The sequence below is a fragment of the Diabrotica virgifera genome, chromosome 7 (genome assembly GCF_917563875.1).
Source record: "Diabrotica virgifera virgifera chromosome 7, PGI_DIABVI_V3a".
NCBI classification, from domain to species: Eukaryota; Metazoa; Arthropoda; class Insecta; order Coleoptera; family Chrysomelidae; genus Diabrotica; species Diabrotica virgifera.
This window is the reverse complement of record NC_065449.1, coordinates 54977644-54994331: the sequence shown is the minus strand read 5'-3', so window position 1 is coordinate 54994331 and position 16688 is coordinate 54977644. Positions and strand designations below refer to the sequence as shown.

The window sequence follows — 16688 nt, the reverse complement described above, 5'->3', positions numbered from 1 at the left end:
GACGGATAAGCAGGAAAACGCATTTAAGCAACTCAAAGCAAAACTTACGACGGCTCCAGTATTGGCGTGTCCAGATTTCTCAAAAACATTCTACCTACAGGCAGATGCATCAAACTGCGGACTTGGAGTTGCGCTAACACAAAAATACGACGGCCAAGATAAGGTAATCGCATACGCTAGTCGAACCCTCACGCCAGCCGAGACAAAATATTCCACAACTGAAAAAGAATGTCTATTCATAGTGTACGGGATAAAGCAAATGAAGCCATACATAGAAGGGTACAACTTCAAGGTTATATCGGATCATCAATCTCTCAAATGGCTGAAGAATCTCAAAAACCCGTCAGGTCGATTAGCCAGATGGAGTTTAGAACTACAGCAGTACGATTTCGAGGTTATATATAGAAAGGGAGTTCTGAACAAGGTAGCAGATGCTTTATCACGGCAACCACAAGAAACCCTTAATGAGGAACCAGATTTCAAGATTTCAAGATTACAAGATTTCTCGTACATACTGACAAATTTAATAGACCAAGTGAGATATAAAAATACTTTAAAATTTATTTAATATAAATATTATTATCTCTTGGCAACACTGTTCTTCATAAGAGTCTGTACTGAAAGGTGACCGTGGAACGCAGTAGAGACTAGTCCGCGACGAGTCGAGTCGCGTTTCTGCCTTTAGTTACTGGTTACGAAATCGCAAGGGAATGGTTTAGTCTGAGCTCTAACCAAGTATTTAGAGCTGTTATAAGTAAAATAAGAATTGCCATGTTGATATCCAACCTTAGATAGAAAATGGAACCTTAAGAAGAAGAAAAAGAATAAATTCAATATAATAGCTTTAACTAATTACAAAAATTTTACCTGTGAGTCTTGGGATTCGGATTCCGTAACATTTTTTTCACTCTGTTGGGAATCAGTATCATCTTCCCAGTCATCCAAAATACTTTTGTCTACTTGTGGTAAACTTTTACTTTGTACTACTTTCTCAGCAGATTCTTCTACAGTAGATGTAATTATTTTATCGTTTGAATTTTCAATAGTTTCCGAGTCTTCTTGATCTTTTTCTTGGCATTCTTCTGGTGAATTTTGATTTTCTACAATATTAATAATTTATAATATGCAGGCAGACTAATTTTGTACAAAAATTTATTAATTTTGTAAATATTCAGGCAGACAGTTACCTGGTTCATTAATAACTGGTTCAGGTTGTTCTTCTATACTAGCCTCAGCTTGTTGTTCCACCACTGGTTCCTCATTTGCAACTTCTTTAACAGGTCCATCAACTTCCATTGGTTCATCCACTTTTTCCGTTTGATCTGGTGGTTGCTGTTCATCTGTAGTTTGTTTAGGTGATAATTGTAATTCGAAGGGTCCTTAAAAGAAATTGTATTAATCAATATATTATCCAAAGGGTTATTATCTAAAGTATCTACAGTAGACTCTCTCTATAACGAACACGGGTATTACGAGGTTTCGCTTATAACGAGGTACACTAGATGTCCCATGAAATTCCTATTGAACTATAATACCTCTATAACGAGGCATATGTGGTTATAACGAGGAGAAAAAGAAATCAAAGAATGTTTCTTTACCTGTTTTTAGTGCAGTAATGGTATGAATAAATAACCCAACTGCCTGTATACAGGAATGCCCAACATATGTGTGCCTAACGATGCCAGTGGTGTAATGAACTTCACCGCCTGTAATAAACTTCTTCCTTCCTGTTTATCTATCGACCGATGGAAACTTACAATTTACGATGGTCAAGTTTCATTCTACACATTCACACCTAATAAACTACGTAAGAGGCATCAAAACATTTCAGTGGTGATGGTATGCACAATATTATTGTTGTCTGATATAACGAGATCTGTTTATAACGAGGTAATTAGTCCGCCATTTCAGTTCTCGTTATAGAAGGAGTCTACTGTATTATCAAATTATCGAGCTAAAAATTTCGTATGTAAATGAATAACGTAACAAAACTTCATTAAAACCTAAAACATCACTATTACAGACTCTTGTTATATACAGTATGGTGCAAATGAAAGAAAATTCGGTATTTCGAAAACCAGCGAGTTAGAGTGCTATGGTGGACATGCGTTATCCACCGTTATAGTACACCAGTTTAAGTACACTCCTGGCCAAAAAAAATGGGACACCTTAAAAATGGGTCATTTTTGATTTCTCGAATCTCCTAAACCTGTTGTCCGATTTTAATGATTTTTTTAATATGTTATAGCCTTATTCTCTGAGAATATCGATGTAGTAATAGTGTTGCTGGTAAAAGGTACACAATTTAAGAATTGCGACATGGAACATCCGATCCCTATACAGACCGGGAGCCCTCCAAAATCTGCTCGGTGAACTGAATAGATATAACAAAGATATAACAGCTCTGCAGGAAATGAGATGGACCGGGATTGGCACCATCGACAAAAGACACCACATTATATTCTATAGCTGCGACTCTAAAGACCACGCACTAGGTACTGGCTTTATTGTAAATAAAAAGGTTAAACACCTCGTAAGAGACTTTCGTGCTATGAACCCCAGAATGTGTATCCTGAGACTAAGGGGAATTTTTTTTTAACTATAGCATTTTAAATGTGCATGCCCCTACAGAGGAAAAAGAAGACAATGTCAAAGAAAAATTCTATGAAGACCTAGAAGCTGCATACCATTCATGCCCAAAGAATGACATCAAAATTATTTATGGTGATCTCAACGCAAAAATAGGAAAAAAACCACAATACCTACCAACGATAGGTAAGCACAGCCTCCATGAAGTATCCAATGTCAATGGCATCAGACTAATAAATCTAGCAACTTCCCTTAACATGGTCATTGCCAGCACATGCTTCCAGCGAAAAAATATTCATAAGGGAACGTGGAGATCTCCAGATGGGGTTACAGTAAACATGATCGATCATGTTATTATTGACTCTAGACATCACTCAAACGTAATAAACGTATGCAGCAGACGAGGGGCAAATGCAGACTCAGATCACTACCTAGTGGAAAGTAGAATAAGAGCCAGAATCTCAAACATTAAAAAAGAAAATGGATCCAAAATTGAAAAATATGAAATAAAAAACTTAGCAGACAACAGCAAAAGGACCAAATACAAAGAATATATAAAAGGAAGGCTAGAAAACAGACAAAAGCACGAGGATATAAACAGAGAATGGGAAGCGTATAAAAACATCATACAAGACGCTGCCAAAGAGACCTTGGGTCTACAAAAAAAGGTCAAACCAACTGAAGGGAAGTGGTTCGATGAAGAGTGTCGTAACATAACATAAAGAAAAAATAATGCATATCAACGACTACAACAACGACATAGAACAAGACAGACAGAGGAGGAATATAGAATGCTAAGGAGAAAAGATAAGAAAATACACCGCAGAAAGAAAAGAGAACATATTATTATAGAAAAAGAACTCCAAGAAATTGAAGAATTAAATAAACCAACAGAAACCAGAAAATTCTACCAAAAACTTAACAAAAGCAGAAAAGAATTTAAACCAAGAGCCAAGAACAATGATGTGCAGAGACAAAGAAGGAGATATAGTAACTCAACAGAGTGAAATACTGCAAAGATGGACTGAATTCTTCAAAGAGAAGTTTGAACAAAACGGAGAATCACTATACGATGAAATTATACTGGATCAAACGGATACCAGAGAAACAATCCCCCTTCAGAAGCTGAAATGCAAGAAGCAGTTACCAGACTGAAAAACAACAAGTCACCTGGATTGGACGACATTAGCGCAGAATTAATAAAAGAAGGCGGAGACTCCCTATTGAATGCGATACACGAACTTATAGTGAACATATGGAATAATAAACAATTGCCACAAGACTGGAATACCGGAGTAATCATTCCACTACATAAAAAGGGAGATCAGCTTCAATGTAACAACTACCGGGCAATAACGCTACTGACTGTGGCATATAAAATACTGTCAAATATTGTGTCTGAGCGATTGAGACCATATGCGGAACAAATAGTTGGGGGGATATCAATGTGGTTTCTGCAGGCAGAAGTCCACAAATAGTATCCATCGAGAATTTCTGATCAACGCCCTGAAAGAGTTTAATATTCCAACTCATCTCATTGAAATAGTAAAAGAAACACTTAAAGTACAAAGCAGGGTTCGAATTCAAAACGCACTAAGAGATACAATCCATGTTAGAACGGGCCTACGACAGGGAGATGCCCTATTCTGTATTCTATTCAACATCACATTAGAGAAAATAATTAGAGAGTCAAAAGTCAACACCAGAGGAACAATAATAACAAAAAGTGTACAAATATTGGCATTTGCAGATGATGTTGATATCATAGCTAGAAGCAAAAGAGAAATGATAGAAGCATTTAATGCTATAGAAAGGGCCGCACAAAACAGTGGGCTAAATATTAATGAAATAAAAACCAAATACATGAAGGCCAGCAAATCGACAGGCCAAAGAAACCTACAGAATCTGACAATAGGAGACTATAATATCGAAAGCGTAAAAATTTTTACATATATAGGTTCACTAGTTACCGCAGATAACAATGTCAACGAAGAAGTTAAGAGAAGAATACATATTGCTAAATTAAACATCTAAGATCTAACAACATCACGAGAAAAACCAAATGCAAAATATACAAAACCCTGATAAAACCGGTCCTTATATATGGATCAGAGACATGGACACTTACGAAAAGCGATGAGAACTTATTAGGTACGTTTGAACGAAAAATCCTTACATATATAAGGGGGTGAAAGAAAATGACGTATGGCGCAGAAGATATAATTTTGAACTATACGCAGCATACAACGAACCCGACGTCATAACATCCATAAAGATCGGACGTCTGCGCTGGATGCGCCATGTTGAACGAATGTTGGAGACCGAAACACCAAAACACATAATGAAGCATACACCAGTAGGGAGAAGGTCAAAGGGAAGACCCAAATTTAGATACATGGAACAAGTGGAACAAGATCTGAAAACACTTGAGATTACCCACTGGAAGAACAAAGCAAGGAACAGAACAGAATGGCGGAAAATCCTATAGAACAAGCCAGGACCCAAAAAAGGTTGTCGAGCTACTGATGATGATGATAATAGTGTTGCTGAACAGGTAAATGCCATAGTATAGCGGGTGTAACAATAATACTGTGTTTTTCCCTGAAAGTATGTAACACCCTGTGGAATATTCCAGCATTTAAAAAATATTGAAATTAAAGCTAAACTATAGCCTTAGCCTTTCGCGTTTAGGGAATAGGTTTATTTGGGAACAAGCTATGGGACGTTCCAGTCCCATTTTCAGTCGTCAGTACACCTGTACCTACAGGAAACATTGTTCAGCACCTCCTCTGGTGCTAATTTTATGGATAGCAGCATCAAACCTTATCCGGAAATCGTTCGATTAATGGGTTTGTTTGGGAACATTTAGTGATGTGCTTTTAGTAACTATTGGTTTTTTACATTTCAGACATTTGGTTTAATGCACTATGTTATTAATTTTTTTCAGATTTAGTTTACCTTTGTTTTTTTATATGACATATTTGTATATTAATATTTGATTCCCAAACTATTGTATCTATGGTAAGTTACTTGTGTGCACAAGGTAATCAGGCCTAGACCATTAGGGTTTTATACTTTATTATTGGTTTGATATTTATTTTGTAATATTACTTGCTTGTTTCCTAAATATTTATTTGTTTATTCGTTTTATTCCATTTGTTCGGTCAATTTAGGTCATCGTTTCGGTATTTATCTTAACTTCATTTCTATAACTTTTATTCATTAATTTTGCTTAATTCATTATCGTATTTTCTCTTAGTCAGGCTTGTGCCTATTTATTTATATATTTTCCATATTTGTCGGTTTCAATTTAGTGGTACGTAGCAAGCGTACTATAACCATTTGGTAGAAGTCTCATGTGAGCTGTATGTATAAGTAAGAGGTATGTAATTTTGTAACAGGTAACAATATTGTTGTTATCTTAGATAGATATAACTTTTGTATAACTTATGTCATTTTAGAGTCACATGGTGTAACTTTGTGTAACTCAGAGATTGTCAAAAATCTAGTAGTTATTTTTAATAAATATTTACTTATTTTGTATATCATTTATTTTTATTATTCCTTTATGTTCACATTTATTGATTTAGTGTATTTAATATTTGACAGCAGTGTAAGATACCTGGGAGAGTGATCGAAGACCATTTTCCTGGCGCCCATGATTTGTTAGTTTTATTTATTTTGTTTGTCTTTAGCAATTATTCATCTTCATTCATTTTCAGTACATTATTCTTATTTTATTATTTCACCTTTTAGTCGTCATTACTATCTACTTAGAGCTACTGTTCTTCGACAGGCATGCAAACGAGCCGTATCCATCCTTGAGTGTCAAGTTGTTCTCTTGCATCTCTTGCTAGCCAACTCTATTCAGTTTGCCTCTGTCTATTCATACTTCTACTTCTATCCCTTTTAATTCCCCTTTCCTCAACTTCATCATCCTATCTTATTCCCCCATACATACAAGTACTACTGCAAAAAGTAGTATTTTTCCTACTTCGGCTTTTCAACATAGAAGCCACCTCACTTCATTCTTGTCCCATTAGCTTACAGTTACTTTCTTTTTCCTTACTTCTGTTGGAGTTTATTGTCCTCTTTACTTACACTCCAACAGAAGTTCTTCTTATTTGTGTCACTGGCTGTATGTAAGCTTTGTCCATAAAATTGTAAAAATTTTCAGTGACAATAAAGCATATTTCTATTCTATTCTATTTTATTGTACGAGTACATTTTCCAAATACTTCTTTAAAGTCTGAACTTATCGCTGTAGTGGGAGAGCAAATTAATAGCAATACGCAAAAACAAACAGGCTCTTTTCAATGCCAACGACGCTTTAAAAAAGATAGTGATTAACGCTGCTGAAAAACTAATTTCTCTTGATTCTTGCATAGAACTAGATACAGGAGCTTCAAGTGACATCACCAGAGACGGCTTTTTCGATTTCAACGAACCAGAGTATCCACCTAAACAAGGCACACGAAACTAATCACGAAACAATCACACCAAAAAATGCTCTAACTGATGAAAACTTAGTTAAAGCTTAACTTTCTTTTAAGAAAACTGAAATTTATCTTAAAAGCCAGTAAAATTAATCAGTGAGTGTGACTGGTGTTATACTGATTATTAACCGATGATTAATTTTTAAAATTCTTATTTTTGAAGTTCTATTTCTTTAGGCGCGATTGAGAGTGAATTTTTATTATTCTGGGCGCATGCGCACACAGACAGTATGTAGTTCATTGCTAATCTTTCAAGTTATGTACGACATGTATCAGCGCAAATAAGTTATTAAAAGAATATATTACCTAGTGTTTTTAGTAAATCTATTATGTATGTATTATAATTTTTGTGTCTTTGGATTTGTCTTCCTCGGGAGTAAGATAATAAAGTATCTATTAAAACATTTTTATACTTCACTTGATCTATTTGTCACCCTGATTTGTAATTATGTCCGAGATGTCACGTACACAGAGCGATGACAGTTTCGTTGGAAGAGCATTGGACCAGAGATCAAGAGGTCCCTGGTTCAAATACCGAACGATTTATAATTTTTTTTTATTAAATTTTTGGTATTGTTTAAATAAAAATTTTTTAAAGTGGTAAAAAACTGTTTGGTATATTTATTTCGTTGTAATTATACAAGGTGTCCCAAAAGTAATGGAACGGTCGAATATTTCGCGAACTAAACATCGGATCAAAAAACTGAAAAATACATATTCAATCATTTTCAAAAATCTATCCAATGACGCTAAACACCAACCCCCACTACACCCCCTGGGGGTGGGGTGGGGGTAACTTTAAAATCTTAAATAGAAACTCCCAGTTTTTCTTACAGATTTTAATTCGTTACGTAAAAGTAAGCAACTTTTATTCAAGACATTTTTTTGAACTGTGGATAGATGGCGCTATAATTGGGAAAAACGATTTATCCTGATACCATAGGTAAATTATAGAAATGGTCTAGTATCTCACGAAATGCACTTCCAAATGAGAAACTAAAAAACAGATTTTTAATCTTTTTCGAAAACCTTTCGAATAACACCAAACGTGACCCTCCAACCCACCCCCTGGAGGTGGGGAGGGGGTAACTTTAAAATCTTAAATAGCAACCCCCACTTTTTATTACAGATTCGGATCTGTCATGAAAAATTAAGCAACATTTATTCGAAATATTTTTTAGATTTGTTAATAGATGGCGCTTTAATTGGAAAAATACGATTTATTAGCGCCATCTACCAATAATTTAAAAAAATGTTTCAAATAAATGTTGCTTAATTTTTTAGAACGAATCCAAATCTGTAATAAAAAGTGTGGGTTGCTATTTAAGATTTTAAAGTTACCCCCCAACCCACCTCCAGGGGGTGGGTTGGAGGGTCATGTTTGGTGTTATTGGATAGGTTTTCAAAAAAGATTAAAAATCTGTTTTTTGGTTTCTCATTTGGAAGTGTATTTCGTGAGATATTAGACCGTCTCTATAATTTACTTATGGTATCAGGATAAATCGTTTTTCCCAATTATAGCGCCATCTATCCATAGTTCGAAAAATGTCTTGAATAAAAGTTGCCTACTTTTAAGTAACGAATCCAAATTTGCAAGAAAAAGTGGGGGTTTCTATTTGAGATTTTAAAGTTGCTCCCAACCCCACCTCCAGGGGGTGTAGTGGGGATTGGTGTTTGGTGTCATTGGATATATTTTTGAAAATGATTGAACACGTATTTTTCAGTTTTTTCGATCCGATGTTTAGTTCGCGAAATATTCCGCGAAACACCCTATATAATAAAAGTATAACTTCTTACGTGCATACAAAGTACAAACACATCTTTTTTTTATTTCAGTTTGAATTGTACGTTATTTTATGTTTTCATGACTCATAAATATGTTTAGAGATGCAGAGATAATTATTACCTTCTTACCTTTTTTCGGGTTCTATGTTTGAATGTACTCGAAATAAGTACCTGAGAAATTCGGGTAATTGTACTTTGAGTACTTTTCTTGAGCAATGTACTCGGTACTCTATACTCGTTTCTCAAATATGTAGAGTACCCGGTACTCTGTACCCGAGTACAATTTATCAGTACCCAGCCCAGCTCTGCCAAGAGGCAGGTGAGAGTAGCAGCTTGAACATTGAATTTAGCGAAAAGCAATGTTTATTTTTCAAATAAACATTTTTTTTTGTGACACCAGTAAAATGTATTTTGAAGAAACAAATTACATACATTCTACTTTTTGTGTCAATTATATTAATTAAAAAAAATTTTTTGGACACCCTGCATTACGTTATAGCTTATATTACCAGTAGATAATTGAATAACCTTTCAAATGAGCTAGCACACGACACCTATTCTCATTTAAAAAAAATCATCGATTATCATGCCTAGGTAGATGACGTCACTAGTATGACATATATGCCAAAAAATCATATTTTAAAAATAAAAATCGACCTATTTCGGGATTTTTCCTTAAAGTCGCCAGCTTGCGAAATAGCGAATTTATTCCTTTCATTTGCACCACGCTGTATATCTACAGCCAAAGAAAAATTGTTCTTGACAAACAAACTTTGTTTAAATCATTCGAATTTTTGATGAAGAAATAGATATTTTCCTAACTAATGCGGAAAGTGATACTTTCCAGCACGCGACTGCCGTCGAGTGCGGGAAAGACACTTTCCGCGTGAGTTACGAACAATATTTTTTCTACGTTCGTACGTTTGCAAAAAAGCCACAACAAATAGAGTTACATCAATTTTTATTTACGAGTAAATACAACATACAACAATACGTAATACAAAAAAGGATGCAAATTAAATCATTTGCACAAACAAGAATGTCTTTACTTATTGCTTGGTAATATATGAGGGGTGTAAAATCAAAGTCGGCAATCTCCCATTTCCATAAATTTGGGAAACCGCGAAAAACTGTAGAAACTAGCCAAATTAAAGTAACACAATCAAACTGATAAAGAATCATATAAAATTTGGTTTGCGATCGGATGTCTAGAAAGAGGAGCTTAAGAAATTATTTATTTTCTTTTTTTTAATATTTTTTTTGGAGATTGCCGCTTTTGTTTGCAACGCTTGGAAATTGACGGATATGAAAATGATCTATAAGGATATTATCATTTTTGAAACTAATTAAACATCATTGTGCCGGTTACTTAGTGAAGAAAAATATATTTTGATATTGAACACTAAAGTAAAAGCAATTTATATGCATATCACGTGAACCAAAAACTCCGGAAGTTCGGGTATATATTCACAGGTTTCGACAGAGTTCACGACATTGGCAGTTGATCACGTGTGACCGCGACGTGGTTCTTATTGGCCCGCAGCGGAGATTGCCGTGTTTGGTACGCACTCAGGTATGGATATTGCCGCTTTTGATTAAAACATGAATTTTTTACTGCGATTTGTATACAGTTAAGACCGCTTTCGGTTTTTACAAATAGATTTATCTAACAGATAATAAATAAACGCAACACATGGCGTCCCCAAACTCAAAACATGAAAAAGTGGAGATTGCCGCCTTTGATTTTACACCCCTCATATATTACATTTTATGATGCATTTGCAAATGTATCACTGATGCAAGCTGATCCTTGAATTTTTCAATATATTCTCTGACAAGGTTGTCAAAACCAAATTTTCAATAAAATAAAATTGATTTCCATGACGACGATTCAAAACCATTTTTATTGTCTACTGATTTGACGTTTGAATATCATGTCAAAATAATTTTATTTCAACGAATAATTAAAATTATAAATTTAATTTCATTAAAACGTGAACACAATATGATAAATTTAAAATAAATTAGTAAATAATATCCAAATATTAGTTTTTCTATTCTCATACTACAGTGGCGTGCGGTGACTTTTTTGAAAGGGAAAGCGATTCAATAAGGATATAAAAATATTTTCTTAAGGGTCGAGGGTCGAGCCACTTCCCACCTGATAACACTCTGATGCGCAGGGGCTCTCTATCAGCAAAGTACTTAATTATGTGAGACGTCCTGCGTACAAGGACTCACACACTAAATCCGTGACGCGTGAATGCGTGAGGCACTCTATTCCCGCTGTTTCTAGTGACTAGTGACCTATCATTGATCTGTATTGCTAGCTCGGGCCTTGAGTCCTCGCGCCGGGCTTGGTTTTCTAAAGAAGAATCCTATTTAAAAAAAAATTTATACTCCGAGGCATTTTCCACAACACACAACTTTCACTAAAATGACACTTATTTATACTCGAGGTCTATTCTCCTATCAACTTCTGATAATTGTTGAATGCAGTCTTTTTCAATGGATAATAGGGCTAACTTTCAATGTCTGTCTTCGCTTGTTGAATTTGTTTTAAACTCTTAATTTGAAACTCTTAATGCATCTTAATACTGCAAAACTTCGTTCAACTGATACACTTGTGGCTGGGATAGTTGGTAGTACTAATTCACACAACTTGACCACTTCACACAGTGACTTGTTTAAACCAGTAGTTATAAAGAAATCCCAGATTTCTGGGTATTTCTTTATCATTAATGTCAGTTGTTTCATAAATGGCACTTAACTGAGAATGCAAGCTGGGATATCAAAAAATTTTCATTATTTTAATCGTAATGAAATAAATTCCTCTGTGGGAAATATTAAGATTATATATATAATTCTACAAATTTTAAATCGTTAAAATTTTGAAAGCTAGAATTCATTTGTTGTAGAATATTATCAAAAGGTCTCCTTGTTTCCTATGTTTTCTCTGTCTCCGAAATTATCAATCTTCATTATTTTTCTTTCATGTTGAAACCCCATGTTCAGTTTTATCCCAAATATTTTTAAACTGCTCTCGTTTTTTTAATTATCGTATTAATAAAGTCATCAATTTGTCTTATACAAAATGCAATACCATTTGATTTCTGTAAAATGTCAAATAAAAGATCAGTAAAAGGAAAAATCTCTGCAAAAAATTTAAATCGAAATATTCTTTAAGCGAATGTATGTAATACCTAAGCACCCCTTAGCAGCAGTAACAGTCGGAGCATCTCACTTTCGCGAAGGCGATAGGATAAGCGCTTCCATGGTACCAAAATTCGCGCGACTAGTGGGTGCGGTCATTGAACCCTGACCACTTTTTAAACGGGACAACTGTACGACAAGCGGCGATTTTGAGATGCGCTTCTGTCAGAAGTGGACCAAATAGTTGAATTGTGTGTATATTGAGTTCGTTCGTACGCGATTAATTTTTAATATTTTTCAATGCCTATTGCCTAGGTAATATGTAGATTACTTGGATTAGGGAAAATTTTTTATTATTAAATATTAATTAATAATATATTTTCTTATATCGACGTATAAATAGGGAAGCGGCGCTTCCCTCGCTTCCATGGACCGCACGCCTCTGTACTATAATATATAAATTATGATGTCACTACCTGTATCATAATGAACTTCATTATGATAACTACAGATTTTCATTACGATACAGATTTTTAACCAATAGAATCGCGATATGGCATTCGCGATAAAGGTGGCACACGCGCAGTGACCAATGGCGAGTCAAATACAGACGCTTTGACAGTTCTTAATATATAAACAAACTGTCAAACTGACAAACTACTTAATTTGTTTGCGCTACAAAATTAATAAATTTGAATATATTTTTTGTTGTGACTGATCATAGAAAAAATCGTGTATATAACTTGCATTTAATTATCATTATGAAGCTCGTACTCTATACGAAACTCGCCGGTAGGCGGCTCGTTTCGTATCCCTCATATTCGCTTCATAATGACCATCATTAAATAATGCTCGTTGCATAATATACTATTATTGCATGTATTATAAAGCCATATTACAAGGTATTCTACTTTCCCGGACTAGTGCGGGAAAGTGCAACTTTCGGAAAGGAAATGCGTGAGGGAAAGTGGCTGTTTTAGCACGGCCGTAGAAAAATTATGTTTTTTTTTTTGTATATCTTACATTAAAAATAAGGTCATGCCATACCTTTCTGTATACTATTACTGATTTCATTGTTGATTGCAGCTTCTAATTCGGGCGGAACCTTTTCTGGTGGAATAATATCAAGGCCTTCTTCAGTTTGAAGTGCGAGTTCTGCAGTATTTTCAACTGTTTGATTTTCAAGACCCGAATTGGTGTCAACTGAAAGTTGAATATCAGACGTCACCTGAGATGGCGGCTCGTCAGAAGGTTCCTAAAAATAAAATACAAGTTGGTTAAGTTAATACCTTCAATGACATCAAGGTGTCACTATACACTATGTAGCACGACATCACTTTTGTATGCTTTCTTCTTCTAGTTCGATAACCATTATCAATCGTAGGATATCATGTTGGCTAGCATATTCGTTATCGTGATTTTACTCACAGCATCCCTAAATGATGATGTAGTCGATTTTCTGGCGTTCTTCTTCTACCAGGACCACATTTACCTTTAATCTGGTTCCATATTTTTCATCGAATGTCTCGTAATGTGGTCGAAGTATTCCTGATTGGTTCTCTTTATTATTTTGACCAGTTGTATTGTTTGGTCTAGCCGTTTAAGGACCTCCTAATTTCTAACTTTATCGACTCTAGCAGTCGTCTGTATACCTACATCTTAAAGGCCTCTAAGCGTTTAAGCATGGCGTTACTTAGAATCCACGCTTCCACTCCATATATTAGCACTGGAAATATATAGCAATATGTCATTCGAACGTAGAGGTCAATACTAAGATCGTGGCTGCAAAGTAGTTTCTTATTTTAAAACGTTTTTATATACTTGGCTTGGTTGTTGTCACGGTCTCCGCAAAAATTTTGTAATCCATTTTAAAAATAGTTCTAGGCTACCTAGGTACCTGAAATTTTCAGAATAGCTTAGAACTAGCTAACAATACAATATTTAACTGCTATTATACAGGGTGATTGATTAGTGGGGTAAAGCTCCGTAGATCCTTATAGTTATGGATAGCGATAAAAGTTAATAACAAAAATTGTAGCCAACTTTGAACTTCACATTACAAAATTAGTTAGAATGTTACAAGGTATTCGATAACATAGCGGCAGATCAAAGTTACGTTTTTTTTTTAATGGAACACCCTGTATTTTATTTTATATTCGAAATCTTCTTAACTTCTCCATTACAAAAATATAAAGGTTTAGTATGATATACAGGGTATTTACAAAGTTATAACCAATTTTATATGAAAATCGTAACAAGTTTAACTCCCTGTATAAATAAAAATAAGCACAACGGCAATGGTTTATTGGTACCATATTTTTTTATTTATTGTCGAAATTTTCGTGAATGATCGATATTGCTAATTTTCTTTATATTGAATACAGGGTGAGTCAAAACGCAAGTACATTATTTTCTCAGTAATTTTAAATGAAACCCTGTATTTTATATCACTATCGAAAAGTTACCAATTACGAAAAGTACCATTACCGTACTTTAATTTTTATATAACATTCCCTATGTTTAAATTTATTAGTTTTCGAGATATTTTCATTTTTCAGAGCAAATTATTAATTACGGCTCTAAATCTATCCAAATTTTAGGTAAGCCATGACTGAATTCTCTAAAACTAACCATTTCTGATTACTGATTATCAATCTGTAATCAAAGTTGGCTACAATTTTTGTTATAAACTTTTATTGCTATGTTTTACTATATCGGATCTACGGAGCTTTACCCCACTAATGAATCACCCTGTATGGATAAATCGATTTTTTTTATTTCAAAATATTTTAAAAATGTGACTAATGCAATGATATTTTAAAGTACGTTAATAATTCGATATCTACAAATTGATGGTGGGTCAGTGGCATTAGACTGCAGATCAAGAGTTCCCTAGTTCGAACACGGCTGTTGCGTATATTTTTTAATTTTTTTAATAAATAAAAGTTGATATAATTAAAATTCATATTTTATAAGTTAATTATTATACAGAGTGTCCCAAAAGTAGTGGAACGGTCGAATATCTCGCGAACTAAACATCGGATCAAAAAACTGAAAAATACGTGTTCAATCATTTTCAAAAATCTATCCAATGACACCAAACACCAACCCCCACTACACCCCCTGGAGGTGGGGTGGAGGGTAACTTTAAAATCTCAAATGGAAACCCCTAGGTTTTCTTGCAGATTTGGATTTGTTACGTAAAAGTAAGCAACTTTTATTCAAGACATTTTTTCGAACTGTGGATAGATGGCGCTATAATTGAGAAAAACGATTTATCCTGATACCATAGGTAAATTATAGAAACGGTCTAATATCTCGAGAAATACACTTCCAAATGAGAAACCAAAAAAAAGGTTTTTAATACTTTTCGAAAACCTATCGAATAACGCTAAACATGACCCTCCAACCCACCCCCTGGAGGTGGAGTGCGGGGTAACTTTAAAATCTTAAATAGCAACCCCCACTTTTTATTACAGATTCGGATTCGTCATGAAAAACTAAGCAACATTTATTCGAAACATTTTTTAGAATTGTTGATAGATGGCGCTTTAATTGGAAAATACGATTTATTAGCGCCATCTATCAGCAATTTTAAAAAATGTTTCGAATAAATGTAGCTTAATTTTTCATGACGAATTCGAATCTGCAATAAAAAGTGGGGGTTGCTATTTAAGATTTTAAATTTACCCCCACCCCGTCTCCAGGGGGTGGGTTGGAGGGTCATTTTTGGTGTTTATCGATAGGTTTTCGAAAAATATTAAAAACTTGTTTTTTTTGGTTTCTCATTTGGAAGTGTATTTCTCGAGATATTAGACCGTTTCTATAATTTACCTATGGTATCAGGATAAATCGTTTTTCCCAATTATAGCGCCATCTATCCACAGTTCGAAAAAATGTCTTGAATAAAAGTTGCTTACTTTTACGTAACGAATCCAAATCTGCAAGAAAATCTAGGGGTTTCTATTTGAGATTTTAAAGTTACCCCCCACCCCACCTCCAGGGGGTGTAAGGGGGGTTGGTGTTTGGTGTCATTGGATAGATTTTTGAAAATCATTGAACACGTATTTTTCAGTTTTTCGATCCGATCGCGAAATATTCGACCGTTCCACTACTTTTGGGACACCCTATATATACCATTTTAAACAACCGTGGTATTATAAAAAGTACTTTTTTATACTAGTGTAATTTTTGGAATTATAATTTTAACAGTTAATACACCTACTAAAAATTCATAGTTTATTCTTTCGAAACATGTGTCCTGTATATAACAAAACCGTGGTATTATAAAAGGTACTTTTTTATTATAGTGTAATTTTTGGAATTTTAAGCATTTTATGTCGTCGAATTATTTTAGATTCTCTCCTATAAATAATAAAAACGTTTTATTATAAAACAGTTATTTTTTATAAAAGTGTAATTATTTACGAATATAGATAGGGCTCATTCTATTTGGCTTTTAATTTTGACGGTTGCATCCCATATCCCAGATCTTATTGATATTACAGCCGAGATATACGAGTTGCTTCACTCTGTCCAGTACGGCATCTCTAACTTTTATACTATCATTATGTAGTAATTTTGTTCTTTACTGTAATATAATATTTAGTTTTCTTAACATTGAATTTTAATCCATATTGATCCCAGGTCTGCTTTATTTTATTC

At 34.3% G+C, this 16688-nt stretch overlaps 1 protein-coding gene across 3 annotated transcripts in view; it reads right to left on the bottom strand.

Annotated features, from left to right (window-relative positions):
* The window catches only part of LOC114334559 (centrosome-associated zinc finger protein CP190), an 88766-nt gene that overhangs the window by 15061 nt on the left and 57017 nt on the right, over positions 1–16688 (bottom strand). For all 3 annotated transcript variants that reach the window (XM_050655530.1, XM_050655532.1, XM_050655531.1), the window contains exons 13-15: positions 13071–13278; positions 1188–1379; positions 868–1100 (exon numbers count right to left, since the gene is read on the bottom strand). In XM_050655530.1, coding sequence (XP_050511487.1) covers positions 868–1100; positions 1188–1379; positions 13071–13278 — 633 coding nt within the window. The remainder of the gene's footprint in view (positions 1–867; positions 1101–1187; positions 1380–13070; positions 13279–16688) is intronic.